This window comes from Vombatus ursinus, unplaced genomic scaffold, assembly GCF_900497805.2.
Source record: "Vombatus ursinus unplaced genomic scaffold, bare-nosed wombat genome assembly UNPS02014798.1, whole genome shotgun sequence".
Classification (NCBI taxonomy): Eukaryota; Metazoa; Chordata; class Mammalia; order Diprotodontia; family Vombatidae; genus Vombatus; species Vombatus ursinus.
In genome coordinates, this window is record NW_020954576.1 from 22,697,801 (window position 1) to 22,721,683 (window position 23,883).

Consider the following 23,883-nt stretch of genomic DNA (forward strand, 5'->3'; position numbering starts at 1 on the left):
TGCTCTCAAGACATTTACAACACAATGGGAAGGAAAGAAAAAGTTAAAGGAATATGTACACAAATATATATGCACATATATGCATCTATATCTATGTATATATGCATATGTATGAATACACACACACACAAACACATTCAATCTGAGGTGCTGATCTATCAATCTCCTAACTATTCCAGACAGAGATTTTCAAAATAATGGATGATAAGCCAAATGAGTCCTGCTCAAAGAGTTGTTCCCAAGGTTTGGGAGACCAAAGCTTTTGCCCTTCACCCCCAGATTGATAGGGCATTGAACATACTTATGTAGTACCAAGAGAACTTAGGGCATTTCCTTCATCCAGGATTCACAACCCACCCTCCTCTCCTTTGCTGGAGAGAGAAACAAAAGGAAAAGGAAAATTCATGTTCCTGCACGGAATCAACCCTGGTGTGCAGAGATTAGACATAACACCCTTCTCAACCCAGTCAACCACAAATCTCTCTCTTCCATACCCCTGTAATATCCACATGACTTCAACCCTCTGCTTCTCTTTTATGCCAGATCTACAAACTAGAGGAAAGTAAAGCACTAGGACTCTGTGCTCTATCTCAGAGCTGTTGAGAGAGAATCTTTATGTCGGCATGATCAATCCAGGCCTCCTTAGCGGAGGTCCTCTCCCACTGACATTGCTGACATACACACATTCTCACACATCCACTCCCCTATAAACTGGATACTACTACACAGCCTCAAGGTCTTTCTCTCTTGTATGTGGACAGGGGGTAAGCATTATATAATATTACTATAAAATTACACTGATTAAATTAATTTGTGAGATAAGGTTTTGCCTTCCCCTTGTGTAAATATTGCTATTCATAGCAATATATGGCTCTCTCTTCTTGTGTGTGCAATAACACAGAGAAGCATTCGAAACCAACTAAAATGTCAACATGCTTTGTAATAGGGATTTCTTCCCAAAAGAAGTCAAGTTATTATAGTCTATCATGATGGTGACAACCACAGAGATCTTTCCTAGTTATGAAAAACTGAACTCAGTTCAAAAGCCACCTACATAGCTCTGAGGCTGAAATCTTCAGGTCATATACATCACCATCCAGCTTCCATTAGGGATATATTCTGTTCTCTGGCTCTCCAATCGTGTAGGATCCAACATAATAGCACACAAGACCACCAAGGGAAACAGACTCAGGAGCTCCTAACAATTCTCTCAGGAGGTCAGAAACATACTTATGCTTTCATGTCCTTTCCTCCATTAGACTGTAAGTTCCTGGAAGGCAAGGACTGTCTTTTGCCTCTTTTTGTAGCAACAGCACTATTACCGTGCCTGGCACATACGAGGCACTTAATGTCTACTGAATTGAACTTGAAACCTTACTTGCCATCTACTTTCCCACTTTCCCACCTACCATCCTTCTTTCCCACATTGTGTGATACCACAATGAAATTCTCAGAGCTTCAGCCAGTCTGCCCAGAGTACCTCAGCAATAAAAATAGTGCAATACCAAATTAAATATCTATTGCATAGGTACATAATTGATGGACTCAAGACACAGAATAAGTCATATTTCTTCTACACAGCTATTGTGGGTTTGTTGTTGTTGCTACTTGACTATGCGTACTTGTGACAAGAACTTTGTTTTTCTTTTTTTTTTCCAATATGGAGGTAAGGTGGAATGAAGAACAGGTATGGGGAAAAGTAAACAAAAAAAGAAGGAAAAATAAAAAAAGGCAGAGTCATTGAAGCTTTTTTTTAATGCGCAGAAGAGAAGAAACAGCCATAAAGAATCACAAGCAGGAAGGACAGTTTTAAAAATTACACAGTGAATTTATTTTATATTTGGAAAGAAAAGAAAGCTGTATATAATGCAGATTTTCAGTTTCACGTCCAATATTGTTGTTGCTCTACTATGTACATGGAATTGCCCATTTTATTTGGTGCGTGTTAAGTTCAGAATGAAAACATTGTTAAAAGAAACTTATCAGAAATATTGTCTGTCTTACAAAAATATAACTCCATTTAAAACACCCACAAAGATAAGAAGCTTCTACTTTCTGAGCTCCAAAACCATTTATCTCCTGGATGTCTTATCAGCAACTCAAATTCAACATGTCTAAAACTGAAGTCAACGTCTTCCCCCCAATGTGGTCCCCCTCCTCCAATACCTCTCTCTTTTGGTAGTGGCACTACCATCCTCCCAATCTCTTAGGCCCATAACCCTGGAGTAATTTTTCTATCTTCTTTGTTCTCTCAGCCTACACATCTAATTAGCTGACAAAAGTTTGGTTATTTCTGTCTGGCAATCAGCAAACAAACATTTATTAAGCACTTACAATATGTCAGACACTTCATTCCGTTGAGGATACAATGCGGGAAAAAACAGTACCTAACCTCAAGGAGCTTCCATTTTTATTGAAGTAAAATAACTTTATACACACACACACACACACACACACACACACACACACGTATACTAGCTAATGAATATTTCTCCTAACAGTCCTTTCCTTTCCTCCCCCATGATTTGTTAGTTGCCTATGTCTTCTCACCTGGTTGGCTGGTTGTTGTTCTTCATTCTTGAAGAGGACCCAAATGACATCACTATGTTAGAGTCAAGTTACAATGAATCCAACTATGGCTGATCAGACCAATACGAGCTCGGAATGTTCTACCACAGGTCAGGCACAAATAGTCCATGTGAACATTTGGTTTGGATTCTCTAAATGTGCACATCTCGCACTTCTTTTGAGCTACTTCAATTCTGCTTTGCTCACAGAGCACAGTACCGTCTCTAGACTATTACAAAAGCCTCCTGTTTATTTTTGGCTCATGTCCTATCTCCAATCAAATATTCTCATCCTTTCCTGTCACTCACTCCTCTACTGATAACCATTCAGTAGTCCAATTTAATTCAACGCATCCATTAAAATGTGAATACATTTATTAAGTACCTACTATGTACAAGACACAGAAAACAAACTCTGTCTTCCAAGATCACACAAAGTGTAGATTCCTCCTAATTCAAGACTCTCCAAAATCTAGCCCCTATCTACCTACCTAGCCCCTATCTACCTACCTAACCCTTATCTACCTACCTAGCCCCTATCTACCCACCTAGCCCCTATCTACCCACCTAGCACCTATCTACCTACGTAGCCCTGTCTTGTATTAGGCCTTTTTATGTATTATAAACATCCTAGCTAAATTCTATTACTATGCAGCCCCATTTTTCATTCTGTTCTCTCTTGTTTCTATTATTAATCAGTAAATCACTGAACAGCATTAGCTCCATGGTCATATTTATCAAGAAATCTTACATGACCTTAACAATGCATAAGAGACTTCTTGTCTGAGAGCTTGTAAAGCTGTGTTCTGCTCTATGTCAAATGCCTCTTTGTAAAAGACGAAAAACAAACAAAAGAATAGGATCTCATATCTAATTGTATGTACCTTTGAGGCAATCATAACTGTAAAATTATCAAGCATTTATATAATACTTTAAAGTTTACAAAGTTCTTTCATGTTTGAACCTGAACAATCTTTCAAGGCAGGTGATATTGTTATCCATATTTGACATATGAGGAAACTGAGGCTGAGAGAGATTAAGTTATTTGCCTAGGGTCACCCAGCTAAGTATCTGAGGCAGGATTTGAACTCGGGTTTTTAGCATAACATCCACTGCACCACCTTGTTGCCTCATAAACTATAATTGGAAAGATGTGGTCTAATGTAGAAAATCATTTTGAGGGGCTTCCTGAAAAGTAGCTGAGAGAGACACAGTTGCTAAGCCCAGATCCTGTTAATCACCTCCAAACAGTAAGAAATGGGCCAAAAATTCATCAAAATGAAAACCCACAGAAGATGTAGAAAAGAGTAAGGAAAAAACAGATATTAATACAATGAAGAAATACTAAGAGATCAAAGAATGTAAGAAGACAGCCATAAAAGAAGGGAATAAATAAGACTTTAGCATCTATAACTCCAGAAAAGTGAATGGCATTCCACAATCCTACCATTCATTTTCACCATAAGGAGAAAAATTAGAGCTCTCAGAGAAAAGTTTGAATATAGAATCAATTATTTAGAACTGTAGTGAGGAAAATTGAATAAACCAGTGGGTGCCTTGGAAACAGGAAATGGAAGAGACAGAACTCAAAAATACATAAAAGCGAAGTCAAAAGACAACAAAAATTAGGAGAATACATGAGGTAATTATAAACCAAAGCCACTTATCTTGAAGATAGAGCTTAGCAAAGCACTCAAAAAACCACTGGCTCCGAGAAAATCACAATGAAACAAAAAAATAAAAGGCTGAATACAATATTATTTCAAGAAAGAATACAGGAAAACTGCCCAAAAGCATTGTAACTAGAGAGAAAAGCATAGAGTGATAGAATATGCGGGGAGGGGGGGAATCACTGCAACAAGTTTATCTGATAAAGGTCTGATTGGGCATCCCACAGAGCTATGCCTTAGCCCCTGTTCTCCCTCTATATCAGTCCCCTTGGTGATTTCAACATGAATTCAATTATCAGCTCTATGTCAGTGATTTTTAAATCTACTTATTCAGCTTCCTTTTATCTTTCCCATTCAAATATAAGCTCCTTTAAAGCAGAGACTGTCATTCTTTCTGCTTTTATGTGCATTCCCGGTACTTGGCACAATGTCTGAGTCATAGTAAGTTCTTAATAAATGCTTGCTGAAACTCTGAAGTACCACCTCACATCCATCAGATCAGTAAAATTGACAAAAAGGGAAAATCACAAATGCTGGAGAGGCTGTGGGAAAACAGGTATACTAATGCACTATTGTGAATTGGTCCAGGCATTCTGAAAAGCAGAAGCTGACAGTTGGGAGGGAGAGGAGAATGGTTTTTGTTTTTCGTTTTTTTTTGGGGGGGGGGAGTTTGAGAGGAGTGGAAGGGAATGGTAGAAAAAGTCTGAGAAATCAGGAGTAGACCCCAGAAAGGGATGAAGATATGGATAACCTGGGTATTTTCCTTAAAATGGAGGTTCTAGAAGGAACCAGATAATCAGAGGAAGGGACCATAAAGTCGGAATACATTTCCAGTACAAGTGTAGAGGGTAAGGAAGCTGCTTTGACGTTGTAGAAGTGCTGAGATGAACTAGCCAATTGGAAGCTCAAAACTGAGTTAATTAGAATAGATCCATGAAAAATGGGAACTAGCTCTGCTGAAGGTGTGTGACAACTGGCAAGCCACTTAACCTCTGTAAGTCTCTCCTGGAAAATGAAAATAATAATAGCAAGAGTGTTTAGCCCACAGGATTGTTGTGGCAATCTAATGGTAAAATGTGGATAAAGCATTTTGCAAACCTGAAACATATGGGAAAATGTGAGCTCTCCTTAATATTATAAACTGGACAGTTCTAAATAATAGAATTTGGTTGGCATTTTTATGCTGTTCTTAATTTCTTTTTTTTTTATTTTTAGCGTGCAAAACACTAGGAATTTCTGTGGAGATACTATGGTGAGGGAAGTTAGAGACCTTATCTGCAAAGGTTATATAGACCATAATCTCTGGCTTCTTTCAGCTAGTCTGACTCTTTTTCTGTGTGTAAGTAATCAATTATCTGGCTACTACCATGCTGGAGTCTGCCAAAGACAGCAACAAATTCATTTCTTAGTTCCAAGAGAAAATAACCATGGGCAGAGGGATGACAATCTAGAGCACAGAGAGGATGCTATAGGACTGCAAATCAGGCAATACCACCATCTCTGAAGAATCACAATGGCAGGTAACCCAAAGCATAATGGAAATATATCTTTACTCTAAAAAACACAATTTAGACCATGTTTGATCAGAAAAAGAGTTTAGCTCATCACAAAATAAGAGCAAAGGATAACAGATGTGCTACACTGGTATCCACGTCATCCATAAAATATTAGGAGAAGACCCCAAGCAGGTGTTGTTCACCTGAGATTCACAGACCTCCAAGGCTCCATGGACAGATTTCAGTGGGACCATGACTTTGGATGAGAAAAAAAATTACATCTTTATTTTTACTAATCTCGAGCTGGAATTTAACCTACCTTCAATTAAAAATGAAGGCAACAAAACATTATTCTGAGTAAGGGCCCATAATATCTCTGCCTCTTGGATTCCTTCAGGTCCCAGACAAAATCCTACCTTCTACAAGAAATCTCCCTGAATGCTAGTGCCTCTTCTCTGTTGACTATCTCCAATTTAGTCTGTATTCATCGTGTTTTTACACAGATGCTTGCATGTTGTCTCCCCCTTTAGACTGTGAGCTCCTTAGGAGCAAAGATGATCTTTTGCCCTTTTCTGTAGCCCTCAGTGCTTAGCATAGTGTCTAGAAAATAGAAGCGGTTCAATATATGCTTCTTGACTAACTAACCGGAATGTCAAAGGAATCACTGACACAAAAGGCCTTCCCGAGAGGAAGAACTCTTGTAGGTTGGGTAGATTCTGTTATGTATGACTTATGGACATCACAAGATGAGAAGGCATGGATAGGATATAACCCGTGCCAGGAGAGAGTATATCCACAAAAGAAAAGTTGATGAATCACTAACATATCAAAGTATCCCTTTGCAATATATAACATCTTTCTGATGACAATTTTCAACAATAATGCAAAATAAAGGACATCAGTATAATAAATGCACAACAAGGAACACTGTTCCATCAATTCCTTTAAAAAATATTAAAGACATACGACATGCAAGACACAGCTACACACTGTCAGGGCTGGAGGATGAGCAAAACAGGGAGCCTACTCTCCAGAAATTGATATTCCAGGAGACAGCACACATGTAACTACACTACAAAATTGTATTATAGAGTACCATAAGAGAGGTACACACAGAATGTTTTGGGATTCAGAGCACTTAGGGTATCACAGCTGATCAGTGGGTTCAGGAAAAGTTTCCTAGAGAAGATGGCATTTGAGCTAGGTCTTGAAGGGGCTGACTTTTCAGAGACTAGACCACTAGCAGGAGTACTCACACTGAGAAGTTCAAAGATCCATGTTTCTAGACAGAGGCAAAGGCATCATTATGAAAGACAAGAATGACGAAAGAAGAGCAAAAAATTGATGGAACAAATAGGAGGAGATAAGAAAAAGAGGAAAGGTAGGGAAACTAGCCTTGGCAAAGAAGAAACCATCTTTCTTACAGCTGCCTAAATAATATTACTAAAACATATGTCTGACCAAGTCATTTTCCAGATCAAGTTTCTCTTGCCTCTATGATGATATAAAACTCTTCCATTTGGTTTTTAAAGCTATAAGCAGTCTGGCTGTTGTGTATTTTACCAGGCTTACTGAACATTACTCCCTTTTACGTAATTACTGATCCAGCTAAAGGTCTCTGATTGTATTCCCATTCTAAAACATTGCATCTCCCATCTCCATTCCTTTGCATGGTCTGTCCTCTATGCCTGGAACATATTCCTCTCTTATCTATTTCTCACAGGATCTTCAGTTTCCTTCAAAACTCAGCCCAAGTGACATCTCCCACAGGAAGCCATCCTGATTTCCCCAGCTGCTAGTGCCCTCCTCCTGTAAATTAACTTATATGATTTATACTTAATTTTCTATGCATATGTTGTTGTCCCCAAAAGAATGTAAGTTCTTGAAGGCAGAAGTTATTTTAATCTTTAAATACCCAGTTCCTAGGACAATGACTGACAACATTGTAGATGCTTTTAACAAGCACTTCTTGAAAGAAGGAAAGATACAGATAGTTTTGGAAATAAAAAGGAAAACTGATTGAGTCGCCATAATAATAAAAGCTCATCTGCTGAGATTAAGGGAGATAGCAGATGGGTTTGAGAAGACTATGAAAAGTCTGAAGGGAAACGAGACAAGGAGCCAAGAAAAGATAACTGAAAGTATTTTTGGGCATAAGTGAGGGCTTGTCAAGAAAAGTTAATGAGAAAAGAAACATAAACAATACACTTAGTCTATTCTTTTAACCCGCATCCTTTCCCAAGAAAGACCCAAGATCAAACAAACTGTGAGTGCATAACCTGATATTGCCAGATAAATTAGCTTTAAATAATGTATTGTGTTCACTAATGAGTTCTCTGCAAAATGTAGTAGGAGATATGTCCTACTGTGCTAACTGAAGAAGAGAAATTCCCTATGCGATAAGCTTCTAGTGGGTGAGTAGGCATGCAGCCCTTGCTGGAGAAAAAGAAATCTGTGCTAGAGGATTGGGTGAGTGGGTGGGTGGGTGAGTGGGTGGGTAGGTGTGGGTGTGTGTGGGGGTGTGTGGGGGTGTGTGTGCATGTGTCCGTGTCCTACAAGGTCGTCTGATGAAAAATAACGGTCCCATCTTTTATCGTCCAAATGGTGATGTCACATATAACTGCAGGTGAGGCAATTAGGATTAAGTGACTTGCTCAGGGTCACACAGCTAGTAAGCATCAAGTGTAAAATTTTCACTTTAGAAAATAGCAACCATCGTCTCCTGGCCAATTGAAGGACCATTCCATGCCAAAAAAAAACAAACAAAAAAAAAAACCAGCAAGAATAAGATAGGTAAGGACCATTCCATGCCAAAAACTAGAAGAGAAAGATATCTATCAAGGAAGAGAATTACAGAATCATAAGATCCTAGAATCACAGAGCTGGAAGGGACCTTAGAAATAATCTAGTCTAACCTCTCATTTTACAGTTGAGGAAACTGAGGCCAAGAGAAGTTCAGTGATATGCCCAAGGATATACAAATCCTTGTTAAATCCAGAATTCAAACTCAGGCCCTCTGACTACAAACTGTTTCCAAAGTACAAAATGTCAAGTTACTTAAGAAGTAAACTGATGCAGCCCCTTTATTTAAGATCAAGTCTCTCTCCAGGTTCTCCTTGTATGACTACATGACCACTCCTCATACTCCTTGCTAACACATCATCTACAAAACACACCCCCAACTCACAGTATTTCCCAAAGTTTTGCCCTAGGCCCCAGTCTCCCATATATAAACCCACTCTTTGTAATCTCATGGACCTCCATGAATTCAACTATCACCTCTAGTCAGATGACTCAGAACTAAATATTCATTCCCAGTCTCTCCTTTGAGCTTCAGTTCCACAACACCAGCCAAATGAACAATAAAAAACAGATATCCTAGAAGACATCCTAAATTTAACACGCTCAAAACGGAATTCATTATCTTTCTCCCCAAACTACCTCATCCAAACTTCCTTATCTCTGTCAAAGGCAACACCATCCTTCCTAGATTTATAACCTTGGCATTATCCTCAAACTCCCTACTCTCCCTCACCTCAAATATCAATCAGTGGCCTCATCTCGCTGGTTCTATCCTCACAACATCTCTTACCATCAATCCCTATTCTCTACTCCAGTAGCTACCACCTTAGTCCAGACCCTCATCATCTATTTCCTACATTACTAAAAGAGCATCCTAATTGGTCTCCCCACCTCAAATCTCTCACCAATTCTATCCATTCTATACCCTGCCGCCAAAGTGATTTTCCTTAAGTGCCAATCTGATCATGTGGCTTCCCTACTCAATCAACTCAAATGGCTCCTTTTTGCCTCCTGGGATCAAATATAAACTTCTCTGTTTAGCTTTTAAAACCCTACACAATCTGGTCCCAATCTATCTTTCCAGCCTCATTGAGCATTACTCTCCTTCCTTCACTCCATAGTGCAATCAAATTGGCCTTCTCTTTCTTTTCCTCTACATGACATTCTATTTCCTATCTCTGAACCTTTGGACTTGCCTTCCACATGCCTGGAATGCACTCTCTTCTAATCTCTGCCTCATACCATCCTTCTCTTCTTTTAAAATGCAGTTCAGGCACCATATTCTTACAAAAAAATTTTTTTCTAGATCAAACTGTTAATGCCTTCCCTTCAAACTAAGTTGTATTTTATTCTTTTCTATTAAATTGTATTTATTCGCTTCTATTTATGATGCTTATTTGTGTGTGTGTGTGTGTGTGTGTGTGTGTATGTTATATGCAGAGAGAGGGAGAGAGGGAGGGGGAGAGGGAGGGAGAGAGAGGGAGGGGGGATGGAAGGGGAGGGGGAGAGGGATAGAGAGAGAGAGAGAGAAATTATTGCTGTTCGGTCATTTTAGTCACGTCCAATTCTTCATGATGCCATTTGGAGTTTTCTAGGTAATAGTACTGGATTTGCCTTTCCTCCTCCAGCTCATTTTACAGATGAGGAAACTGAAGTAAACAGGGCTAAGTGACTTGCCCAGAGTCACATAGCTAGTAAATATCTGAGGCCAGATTTGAACTCAGGAAGGTGAATATTTCTGACTTCAGAGCCAGTATTCTATTCATTGCACCATCTAGCTGCATATACATTTACATGTATGTATGTAAATATATGTGTGTACATATATGTACGTATGTTGTACTATGTGTATGCATGTGTATACATATAATATATGTATACACACATGCACAGAAGTTATATCTATAACAAGTTTTATATATTATATATACACATATATGTGTATGTATATGTGTATATACATATAGAAATAGATACATATATGTGTATACATATACAGATAGAGATATAGATACAGAAACAGATATAGACATAGATATAAACTTGTACAAATGAGAATGTAAGTTCCCTGAGAATAGAGATCATATCTTTCTTTCTATCCCCAGCAGCTAGCACAGTGCCTGGCATAGAGCACCTGCTTAATAAATACATGTTGATTGATAATTTCTTCATAGAACAACCCTAACAGACACATTCTAGCTGAAGAACCAAAACAAATTTGAAACTCTTGAGTAATTTTCTTTAATTTTACTATAGTGGATATAGCACAGTAGACAAGAGTGCTGGGCCTGGAGTTAGGAAGACCCGAGTTCGAATTCTGCCTAAGATACTTACTAGCTACGGGACCCTGGGCAAATCACTTAATCTCTATTTGCCTTAGTTTCTTCAACTGTAAAATGGAAGTAATAATAGCACCTATCTCACAGGATTGGTGTAAAGATCTAATGAGATAATCATTGCAAAGAACTTAGCATAGTACCTGGCACATAGCAGGCACTATCTGAACACTCATCTTCCTCCCCTTCCCCTAATTACCTAGCAAAGAATCAAAAAGTCAAACTAACAAGGACTCACAAATGAAGATGACCTCACCTCACATAAGTATACAGGAGGCACACCTGAACATAGCTTTACTATTTCCATCTTTATGCAGAGAGTTTTCATCAACCATTAAACACTAGGACAGGGGTGGGGAACCTCCTACCTCGAGGCCACATGTGACCCTCTAGGTCCTCAAGTGCAGTCCTTTGACTGAACCTAAACTTCACAGAAAAAATTCCCTTAATAAAAGGATTTGTTCTGTAAAAGTTAGACTCAGTCAAAAGACCGCATTAGAGGATCAAGAATGCCACGTGTGGTCTTGAGGCTACAGGTTCCCCACCCCTGCACTAGGATGATAAATTGCAAGCCTTAGATGAGGGATACTGTGAGACTCAAATCAGATAATGGATATAAGCCATTATCCAAACTTCTAAGAACTAAATAAATGCCAATTATCATTATCATTTTTAACCTGTAGACACTAGGCCTCCAGTCTGCTGACTTATTTCCCTTAGCCTTCTATTGATTGCTCTACTGTTAAGCTCAAGCAATGTTTATACAGCAATAAAGAGGTTGGTGGTAAATGTTTAACAACCAGGCTGGGGTAAAAAAAAAAATGCATGGACACATACTCTTAAATTAATTTAATCTGAATTATTAACACTTTCAATCAACAAAATAACAAATCAAATCCTGATTTATAGTGATTGATGATTTCTGAGGTATAATAACACTCATATTTTAATAATTTAAGCTAGTTAGAGCTGGCTCCAGCACACACCTGCTTTAAACTCTCTTCCAGTTAGAATCGTCTTCAAAATCAAATGCAAGCCAATCTTCTCTTAAGATTCTCAACACATGTGCAATTAAACATCATTCTGAAGCAAGGCGTATAGCTTCTAGTGAAATGAACAAAAGAGTGTGGCTTCCTCCATTATTACTGCTTGGGGTATGGTATTCTAGAAACTGACTTATTAAATCACACTGTTAAGTGCTTACTAATGTGGGATTAATTTTCTACCCATCAAAAATGAATCAAGTCATTCCACAACTAAGCATAAAATGTAAACCCAAGCACATGATTCACATTTCTAAAGAGGTTTGTAATTATCAACATAAAATAGAGCTGCTCTCTGCTAATACAGTACTTTTTAAAAGTGTGTAAACTACAATTTGATGCAATGCCCAGCTGCTAATTTTGCTCAGCAATTAGCTCAATTAGAAGTGCACACATTAATGAATCAAATGAAATCCAGCAGAGGTGAAATAAAGCTCGTTGAATTTGATTGAAATTGGTTTGCTGACTATCACCAGTATCAACTCTTTCTTTCTTTTCATTTTTTTGGGGGGGTTGTTTGTTTGGAGAACTCCTTTTAGGCCATCTCTGAACTGACTGATATGATCACCCCCTGTGAGGCACACAGTGAGACCATAAAGGGATTCTATTGACTCCTATAAACCAGGTACCTATTTGGTTTATAGCTTCACTTCACACAGATGAATTATCTCCATTTTAAAGAGACTGGAAATGAGGAAGGGAAAAATAAAGCCACTTTGGCTAAAACTCTTTGCTCCAGAGTGTTAGAGAATATAGAAAACCCAGCAGAGGTTAGCTCTGTCCCTTCAACTTCCTATAATTCAGTAGCTTCCACTTTATGATGCAGAAAAAAAGAAAATAAAACAATCTCCCTAAGCTACCACTGGAAGCTTCAATCTGCCTTTGATAAAGTAGCCTTTCAACAAATGTTCCTTGGATGAATTTTCAATGAATATGGCAGCCACTTACATGGGAAACTGCCAGTGGTACTATGTACGAGAGTTGCTGGGATGCTTTAATGGCAAAAGGAAGAGACTCAAGATTTCTCCCCTCTCTCTTCCCTCCGGTGTAACTAAGCCCTATCTATTCATCATGTTCCCAATGAAATAAAAGGATACTGGTTGCAAGATCCAAAGATACCCTGCTCTATTTAAGCCCTGCTGTACCAAGCCTTGAAAAAACAAATCAAGCAATGGTCATAAAACTGACCCTGTGGGTGAGGGGCACAGAGAGACTCAGTGTTACAAATAGCCTGCCCTCAAGGACCTCAAATATACCCAGAATCCCATAGCCGGCTTCCCTACAATAAACGCTATACTAAACCAAACCAGCAAACCAAAGCTCTGGCCCCCTAAGGTGTGCACATTTTATGCTACCAACTCACAACTATTATATCAATTTCCCCCCAAGTGCTTTCGCCTCCTGTTCATTACCATTCATAGCTCAGCTTGTCAGTTTAATCCTGTGCGACTTTTTAGATATCCTCAATAATTACACTGTTTAATGCTTTACCTTTAGGTAGAGATAAACAGAGCCATTTAAATGCATTCTTCCAGGCCACCTCAGATTCCTATATATGCTTCACACAGATACACACTCGAGCATACACGCACGCGCGTACGCACACACGCACACGTGCACACATACACACACACGAGCTAGTCTTATTTCATCTGGTAATATTTTTCATCTCACTTGCTATTTTCCCATTATCTTCTACAGTAAATCTGACCATGGCATTATTATGGATGCCACAGTAAACAGCTAATATATGTTGTACACACATGTGCTCTTATAATGAATCAAAATGACATACCCCTCCACCCTACCTGGCTTCCTCCATTCTTTCTAATCACATAATGGCCATTTTTCTTTATTGCTCTACAGAAAGAAAGTGACATAATAAAGATGGCTTCTTCACAAAAATGGCACAAAAAAATTCCAGATGCAATACCTTATCAGCAAGAGATATTTATGTGGTTGCCAAAATTTGTCAGAAGTAAGGCTAAAAGGTTTGTGATACAAATGATATGGTAATACTGTGTTTGTTATATGTAGCTCTTCCTAACCTGTGATTATTACTTTAATCACCAAATTAAATTTGGCACAAACAAAACAGGTAAGATTTCACATGGACTTATATTTCTTGAGTGCTTTCTATGGATATAGTACTACTTTTAAAATTCTTGCTCCACCCCATCACCCCAAGAAAAAATATTTTTCCGGCTCTATCAAAGTATATAATCTAAAAACAAAACACATGAGAAATGAGATAAGGGAAATATTTCAGTTATTTTTAACTTTTTATGTGTTTCCATGGGAAAAAGATAGAGTAGATGGGGTGTTTTTATTTCTTGTTTCTCCTCTTACTGAGGCCCACAAACAAATCAGCTCTTATACCCAATACCTTCTTCTTGTGTCTGAAGACCTCTAGTGAAGGAAAAGACCTCCTTCACAGGGGTTAAAGAGAAGGTTCTGGGAACAAATGAGGTTTCCAAGGAAACTACCATTTAGATAAGAGAAGACAGAAATAGAGAAGAGAACTTGGAAGACAAAGGAAGGATAAAGTCACCTAGCAGAAAAAATTAAAAGAAAATCAGAGAAGAAAAAAGTCCTAGAAGAAAAACCAGTCCCACAGCACCTGAAAAGCCAACAAAAAGGGAGGGAAGGAGCTACTATATATGGCCATTATTATGTAAGGCTGAGATCAATACTATCCCACTCAATTTCAGTCTTGATACCTTAATGAGGTGAGATGTCTCAAACAATCAGTCATCCATGGGCCTTAGACTAATTAGACTAAATTAGAGGCTCTGATTTAGAATACTGTTGCACAACAATCATACCCACACAGGCTGAGGAAACTTGGCCACACCTCAATGGTTTTCCATAAATTATCAATCAGTTGGAGGATTTAATTTCCTGAAATTGGAGCAAGTATGGCTTTCCAGTACATCCCTGAGGAGGAACCATGGAAGGAGGAAGAGGAGAAGGGGCAGAAAGGAAATACTTTGGCTTTGGCCAGTTCTCCTTCCTTCCCCTCCTTTATCCAGAGAAGACCTTTCAAGCTTCAAAGGGTCCAGAGGAAGCTGAATTTCCCAACTCCACATCAGTGTCTTTGACACATTATGGTATTACAAGGAGTGCAATAAAGAAAATACATTATGCCTTAGGGAAACTTATGAACACCCCACAAATGAGAGAAAAGAACTTCCAGAAACCAGAAGCAATGATTCACTCCTTTTGTACTAAGCTTGAAAACCACCTTTCCCTGTATGGTGTATGCACTTCTGAGTGAGTGTGTCACAAACCTCTGAGGGGATAATATATTCAAACTTTTCTTAAGGGGCAACCTTAGTAAATATACTTTCCTGAAAACTATTTAAGGCTGGCTGACTCATTGATTCTCAAACGATAATCTTAGTGTGCACACCAGCAGGGACATATGTCAAAGGTATTAAAAATTACTCCGGAGCTCTCCAGGGCACCTTAGAAACTTGAGGGAAAGATATAACCATGCTCTGGGGATCTGACTCATCTATGAGAGTGGGAATTGGAATAAGTATCCTCAGAGCTTACAAGGGCCATAAGTAGCAACAAGGACAATGAAAACCAAGTTACAGATTATCACAAAAGAATGAGAAAAGAAGAGTAAGGCACTTGAGGAGAAAACACAGCATCATCTATACAAATCATGTCAGACAAACCATAGCAATATTAAGTCATAAAGTACAGCTTTACAAATTCATTCATTCTTCATTCACTCTACTGGCCAATGAATGAATCCATAAATATTTACTAATACATCAGGTGTCAGGAACTATGCAAGTAGTTATACCTACAAAAACAAAATTCTTAAAGTCCCTGCCTTCATGGAATTTACATTCTTTGGAGAAAACAAAATGTACACATATGAGTCAACATAAAATACATTCAAGGCAAATAAATACAAGGTAATTTGAAAGGGAAACATTGGTAACTGAGAGAATCAGGAAAAGATTCATGTAGGAAGTGGTGCTTGAGCTGAACTTTGAAGGAGGCAACATTCAATGACAGTCAAGTCAAAAGGCATTTATGAAACTCCTATATATCAAATACTACACTTAAGCTCTGAGAATATAAAGAAAGGCAAAAAAACAGTCCCTGCTCTCAGGGAGCTCACAATCTATAGTGGAAACAAACAAAATACAGACCAATTTATAATTGGAGATAATCTCAGAGAGAAGGCACTAAGGTTAAAGAGGATCGGTAAAAGTTTGATGCAAGGAGAGAAACTTTGTCTGAGACTTGAGGAAAGCCAGAGAAGTCATTAAGTGGAGATAAGGGTTGGGGAGTTCTGGACACAGGGGACAGCCAGTGAAAAATTACGGAATCTGGAGATAGGATGTCTTTTGAGAACAACAGCAAGGAGTCCAAGGTCAATGGATCACACAGTGTATAGGGGGTAGAAAGGACCTTTGGGATCATCTAGTCCAAAATAATTCATTTTAAAGATCAGGAGACTGAATCCGTGAGTGGTAGAATGGAATGAGCAATATGCTGTAATAAATATGGATTCAAAGTCAAATGACATGAGTTATAGTCAGAACTCTGCTACCTAATACCTAGAAAATCCTGGCTCAGCCTCTCTGGGCCTTAAGTTGATTCATTAGTAAAACTGAAGGTCTTTGATGATCTTTAAGGACCCTTCCAGGTCTAAAATTCTATTCATCCTATGGCCCAGGGTCACAGAGCTAACAGGAGAAAATGCAGAACTAAAATCCCCCAGTGCCTGACTCTAGCCTTGAAGAATACTCTTTCAGAGGACATGACAACATAATAGGAAAATCACTGGGAAGAGTTCACATAACTTAGAATGAAGTGGGGGGAGGGAAGGTCTTACAGGTAGCAAGGAGATGCAAGAGTATATAAAAAAGGAAGAATGATGTAAGAGGAATAAATCACGCTGAAGTAGACTTTCTAATCAAATTAAAAGAAGAGGCATTTTATTAGACAGTAATTGCATTTATTATAAAGCGATTAAGCATAAAGTTAACCAGAAAGGTCATGTTGAAAATTAATTAAATACCTTTTAAAGAGTTCCAGAATAAGTTTCAAAGAATTTAATGTAGTAGAAAGGAGGATGAGATATTCATAAGCCACAGGAAACAAAAAATGGAAGAATTAAGTATCCAAAATGCTTTGCTTATCTATGAAGCGAAGTCAAGATTTTTCAACTATACCTGACATTCTGAGCCACAATATCTGGCAACTTTGCATTGAGAACATCGAAGCAGCTTTTCTTTCCTGTTGAAAAAACAAACAAAGCCTATATTAGGATATGAAAGAGTTACATATTCTCCAATTACCTGAACGTAACTCAAATGACAAAAGCAAAGTCGCATCAGTCAGGCAAATGAGTAAGCGAAGACATCACCCTGTGATGTCATTGGTCCTCTTGAAAAATGAAGGACAACCAACAACAACCGGCCAGTCAATAAGTATTTATTGAGCACCTACTATGTCCCAGGCACTGTGCTAAGCTCTGGGGATACCAAGAAAGGCAAAAGACAGTTCCTGCCCTCAAGGAGCTCACTGCCTAGAGGGGGGAACATGTAAACAACTATTTACAAACAAGAAATAGACTGGATAATAGGGGATATAATATAATATGTAATGTAGGGGATAATCAACAATAGGAAGGCACCAGCATCACTTTGATGGGTCTTGGTTTCCTTTGTCCTGCCAGATCCCAGGTCTCCATGACACTTCCCATCTTCTCTCCTCCCTCTTCAGGAGAAGTGTCTTCTCCTCCCCTACTTCCAGCTCCCCTTTATCTGCCTTTTCCTATTAAAATGGAAGCTCCATTAGGGTAAGAAATGTCTTGCTTGTTTTATTTGTATCCCCAGGCTTAACAAAATGCCTGGAATATTTCTGTTGCTGTTCGCCATTTCAGTCATGTCCAACTCTTCCTGACCTCCATTTGGAATTTCCTTGGCAAGTAAGCACTTAACAAATGCTTTATCTATCTATCGATTTGAAAAATGATCTTTCCTTCCTCAGAGCTCTCCTATAGGACTATTCCAATAGCTCCTGCCTCTCCCCTCTCCAATAGACATCCTCCACACAGCTGCCAAATTTGCATTGCTAAAGCACATGTCTGATTATGTCCTTCCCCTGCTCAAAAAGCTTCAGGGTCTTCCTGAAATACAAACTTCTCCGTTCAGCATTTAAAGCCTTTCACGATCCGACTTGTCTTCTTTCCAGACTTACAGAACATTTTCCTTTTTTACACACTATGTTTCAGACAAACCAGCCTACTTGCATGTAGCCTTTGTTATACATGATTTTCATCTCTCCATTCTCTGCCTCTGTACAGGCTGGCCATGTCCAACGAACAGGATGCACTCTCTCCTCATCTCTGCTACCTCATACATGCTATTGCCTCAAAGGCAAGTTCCTCCCTTTCAGATGTATGCATAATAAGCACTTTATTAATCAATGGGTTCTCTGGAGTTTTACTTTTTAATTTCTTAATGATCGTTCCCCAAAGTAGTCTGGAATCATCAGTCATCTTGTACAGCTGCCTGAGAATTAAGACAATGGCAAATGACTTCTGTCCACTGCAGACTGAAGCCAAGGAAGTTCTATCTCCTATCATTCACTGCCTCAACACCTGCTCGTCACAAGACCTCCCCAAAGAGAGCAAAGAAAGACGAGAAGGATCATATTACAAAAATACATTTATAGTAGGGTTGTTGTTGTTGTTTGTTTTTTGGGGTTTTTTTTGTAGTACAGAAGAACTAGAAAAGGAAGGGTTGGTTGCTACTGACAGAGCAGCAAGGGACTCAAGGTATAGAACAAGGCATACATTTTGGCCATGGACAACAGCAGGAGTATGTTTTTCTTAACTATGCGTACTTCTTCTTGGCCCCATCCCCCAGTTCAGGGCAAGTGCTACCTCATACATGAGGACTTTTCTGATCTTTGTACTCCACCTCCCCTCCACTGCTACTGTTCCCCTTCCAAAGTGATTTTGTATTCACTTTGTATATATTTCGCATTAGACTCATACATCTACATGCTGTTTCCACCAAAAGCTGTTAAGCCCACTGAAGGCAGGAAATGTTTTGTTTTTGTCTTTGTATCCCTTTGTATCCCTAGCACCTAGCACAGTTCTCTCCCTGTCCTCTACATTCTAGCTAACCTAGACAACTCACAAGTATCTCCCATCTCCAGGCCTCCGTATATATCGTTCTCCACGTCTGAAATTAATTTAAAGCACTGTTCAGGCGCTACTTTTTGCAAGAAGCCTTCCCAAATCCCCTACGTGTTAGTGCTTCTTCAGGCTTCAAATTACATTGTATCTACTTGTGTAGGGCAGCTAGGGGGCACAGTGGATTGAGTGCCAGACCAGGAGTTAGGAAGACTCATATTTCTGAGTTTAAAGCTGCGTGCTCCTGGACAAATCACTTTACCCTGTTTGTCTCAGTTTGCTCATCTGCAAAATGAGCTGAAGAAGGAAAAGGCAAACCACTCAGGGGCCTTAACCAAGAAAACCCCAAATGGGATCAGCAAGAGTTGGACACGACTGAAAAATAATTCCCCTCAATACCTCCCAAGTAACGAGCCTTTTAGAAGTCAGAGACTTTTTTTTATTTCTTTATCAGTGTATTCCAGACCTGAATAAACATGATATAGGCGCTTAAACATTTACTGAATTAAAATAAATTGAATTCCCCAAAATTATGTCCCCCAAATTAGTTGAATAACAGAAATGGAGAAAAAATATGAATTATTAAATGAAAAAAATAAGGTTCAGAATGATTAAAAATTAGGCTTTCTTTGAGACCATAGGGTGTGTACTCCATAATAAAGCTATAATCCCCACCAGTTATAAGTGCCTTCTTCACTACCATTTCTTCTTAAGGAAAAAAAATGTATTTACTCTAAAAAATATGGTTGAAAATTCAAAATTCTGAAGGTAGAAAAACATGATATTTGCTGTCACTTCCAGACCTTCGCTATCACCGTCACAATGCAAGACCTTTTGATGCTAGCCTTCTGGTGAAGGGGCTCTCTACTTAAGTAGGTAAGACAAGGCAAAAATGCTCATTGTTACTTAAAAAATTATCTTCTATTATATGAGATGAGAGAAATGATTATTAAATAACTAATTGTTAATATTGGGAAAACACAGAATTTCTGAAACCTTATTCTCTAACTAAGCCAAGCCAGCATTTCAAAAACATTTCTAATAATGATATTGGATTAACTTTCTCCTCAATCTCTTTGGACCCCACCTAGGTGAGGAAGCCCAGGTTTGGGTGGGGATAAATTCTTTGATTAGATTGCCCAAGGCTGGGGGTGGTTTGGAAGCAAATGACAAGATCACAGTCACTCCCTCAGTTCCTCATTAGAATAGGTCCACCTCTCAATATAATACTCATCCTCTCTCATAACTTATTAACCAATGAGTCAATTGCCTCTCTCAGGAACACCCAGTCTTCCAAGGGCACAAAAGTGTTGAGTGAGTTCCATGAGGGGTCTTTAGCACTGGAGAATGTCAGTGACCCTTTTTATTCATTATATGCTGTGTGATTAATAAAATGATTAATTACCCAGAAACTGTATCTCTTGAACTTTTTAAACGTCACAGAGATGAAAAAGAAATCTCTCCTGAGTGAAAATATAATATAATCAGAATAATTTGGGAAAAGCCTCCTAAATGAATGTTTTAGTCAACAATCTGTCTTAGAATAGAGGCCATTTTTACATTTATGTAATTGGGACAAGGGTCTTCCCAGTGGCAGCAGGAATGTCACAAACAACAGGAAGTTCTGACTCTCTCCCACCTCAGTGTTTCTAATGACAACTGGGTGTGTGCGTGTGACCCAAGTCTCAAAAAGAATCAACAAGAGATGTTAAGGAGGTAAGTGCTTGAAGGGGAGGATAAAAATCAATTCCTGTACCCTGAGGCAGAAAAGATGAGAATGAAATTTTAAATGACTAACTGGACCATAAGTAGCACTAGGAATTCAGGGACGTGTTAACAGCTCTTTCAGAATGTCAGCACCTAGTCCAACATGCCTCCCACTGGCACATAAGAAGGACACTTAAGGGAGCAGCCAAAACCTCATAATGGCCATTCTCAAAGGAAGGTCCCTAACTCTTACCCTTTCGTTGTTGGTCACTCTTGTCCTACTCTTCAAGACCCCACATGGGATTTCCTTGGCAAAGATACTGGAGTGCTTTGTCATTTCCTTCTCCAATGGATTAAGGAAAACAAAGGCTATGTGACTTGCCCAGGATTACAAAGCTGGTGAGTGTCTTGGGCAAAATTTGAACTCAGGTCTTCTTGATTCCAAGCCCATAGCTTTACCCACAGTGCCACCTATCTGCCTCCAACCCTTATCCTATGAATTCCAATTCTAGTAATATATCATTCTAGTAGAAGCAACTACATTCCATTCATAGCTTTCCTGCCTCAGGGTATAAGCATTATGTCTCTCCCCACATATATACAGTGAGTTGGCAACTGGAAATAAACATTGCTGGCCCCTTCCCTCAACTTAATCATCAACAAATTCCATCATCTTCACCCCTTCCCCCACCCACCCTTTTACACAAGACAAGGGGCCTGACAATTCAAATTATTTAGAGAATCAGATAAGTAAGCCTCACTAAGGAACTAGAAACACTGGGTAAAGGGGGGAGGAGAGATGTTGGGGCCCTCAATGCTAGCAACCAATGCCAGCAATTCTGCCTACCAAAGTGAAAATGTTCTCATTACCTGCAAACTGGCAAACATGATAACTAGGACAATTGTGCTGTCTTTGAATGGAATTAAGGACTGAGGGAAATCTTATAAAAACATACCTTAATTCAAAAAGTTCACATACAATCTCTATTTGAAAATGAACTTTTAAAAGCAGTTTCTAGTTACCATACTGTGATATAAACATAGTACAACATGATTTTAAGATCCTAATTTAAAAAAAAAAGGCAAAATTAGCTTTCTTCATCTTATGATACCAGAGGTTGTTGAAATAGCTGTTTGTATTTATGATCCTGCCATCACAGCATCATATGCTGCTCACAACCGATTAACACTGACACCATAACCAAGACAGATTCCATCATTCTAGATTCTCTTCCCAAGGCCTGTCACTAGAACTTAGTTCTTATTAACTTGGTTCCACAATGAATGAAGTGTTCTTTTTTCTTACTACTGATGTACAGATTCAAGATGGCTTGTGGAAAAACCAGAGACGAGCACGGTAAGAGTGATGTTTCATTCTCCCTCTAACTCACACACCTCTAATTTGCTGCATCGATGAATTTTAACATAGAAATTGAGCAATGCAAATAGCACGATGATTCAAAACACTTAAATAATTTACTTCCCATTTAATGTATAATATAAGTTCTTTAAAATGAGTTATTCATACAGTTTTGGCTTATTTTTATGCATTAAGCTACTAAGTAATGCAAATTTAAATTTTCCAATTTTAAAAAAATGATCAACTGAACCCAAGAGAAAAGAGATGTCAGGATTGGAAGTGGCTGCAACCAAGAAGAGATAAAAAGAGAATAGCGTGGGAGAAGCAGATACCTTTCAGTGCTTAGCACAGTGCCTGGTAGATAGTAGGTGCTTAATAAAGGTTTATTGAGTAAATGAATGAATTCTACAGCCCTATTTAAAAAGTCTCAGGGCAAGTGCTGGTCAAGTGAAATTTAGTGACAGGGAACAAACAATGAAATGAAAAAGGAAAGTTAGATGTTATTGTGATTTAAAGAAAGTGACAGAAATAGAAAAAGGCAGACAGAAAGGCCATTTTAACTGATTGTGATATGGAAGACACTGATGTATTGTGCTTGGCCCTAAAGGGCAAGCTTAGAAGTGATTGGAAGTTACAGGAAGGCAGATGTCAGCTGAATATATGATATAAGGCAGAACTTTCTCACAATTAGAGCTGACCAGTAATGGACTGGGTGTGAAGTCATCAGCTCTCTATCATAAAAGGTATTTGGACAGAGGTTGGAAGATCTCTGCAGATCCCTGCAGTAGGAAAAGGCATGACAAGATCATCTCTGAGTCGTCTTCCCTGCCTGTTAAGTTGAGGCAGTTTCATTAAATAAACCAAACTCCAAACTCATTTTGTCCAAAGATGACATAACTTGAGAACGCAGCAGCAAGGTAAGGGGCAGGGAGACTGGGGTCTTCTTCTGAGTCTCAAAGGCAAAGGAAATACTTTAAATGCTGCATTTCATATTTTCACACATTGCCACAATCTTTCTCTTTGCAATAATGCTCATGTCAGTGTATTCCCTGGATTAGAACCCCTAAAGGAAAAGCAATAAAAAAAAAAATTAAGGTAGTTTTATTACTAGAATAGGAAAATGAGATTAAATTTTTCATTAAAATATCCATGCCACTAAAAGGTATGCAACAATATCCTATTTCCTTATATTCGAGGAGATAAACAGCCTACGTCTGAACCAGAGTAAGTAAGATCTTAAAGGAAATAAAACAAAAAAAGGCAAGCTACAAAAGGATCCCCTGTTATTTGTTCAAACAGTCCTTGATGTGCTGGAGTACGTCAATGACAGAGACAAAATTCTCTGGTTGCTCAGTGTCTCAGGTAGAGCAGATAATAGTGAGTGACCAAAATAAGTTTGCTCCCAATGATAGGTTATACCAGGGGTGGGGAACCCTTGGCCTCGAGGCCTCATGTGGTCCTCTAGGTCTTCAAGTGTGGCCCTTTCACTGAATCCAAACTTCACAGAACAAATCCCCTTAATAAAAGGATATGTTCTGTAAAATTTGGACTCCGTCAGAATGCCATACCCAAGAACCTAGAAGGCCACATGTGGCCTCAAGGCTGCAGGTTCCCTATCCCTGAGTTATACCATGATCAATTTCACCAGCTCTCCAAAATGAGCAAAATGTGGGGAGGAAAATAAGAATTCAGGGGGAAAAGATGTATATAGTTACCCTGCTGGGATTA

At 38.7% G+C, this 23,883-nt stretch overlaps 1 protein-coding gene across 1 annotated transcript in view; it reads right to left on the bottom strand.

Moving 5' to 3' along the window:
• LOC114049841 (histone-lysine N-methyltransferase SMYD3-like) overlaps window positions 1-23,883 on the bottom strand; it is a 1,050,735-nt gene that overhangs the window by 857,925 nt on the left and 168,927 nt on the right. The window contains exon 2 of the mRNA XM_027871267.1: window positions 17,116-17,179. Within this exon, the coding sequence (XP_027727068.1) occupies window positions 17,116-17,179 (64 nt within the window). The remainder of the gene's footprint in view (window positions 1-17,115; window positions 17,180-23,883) is intronic.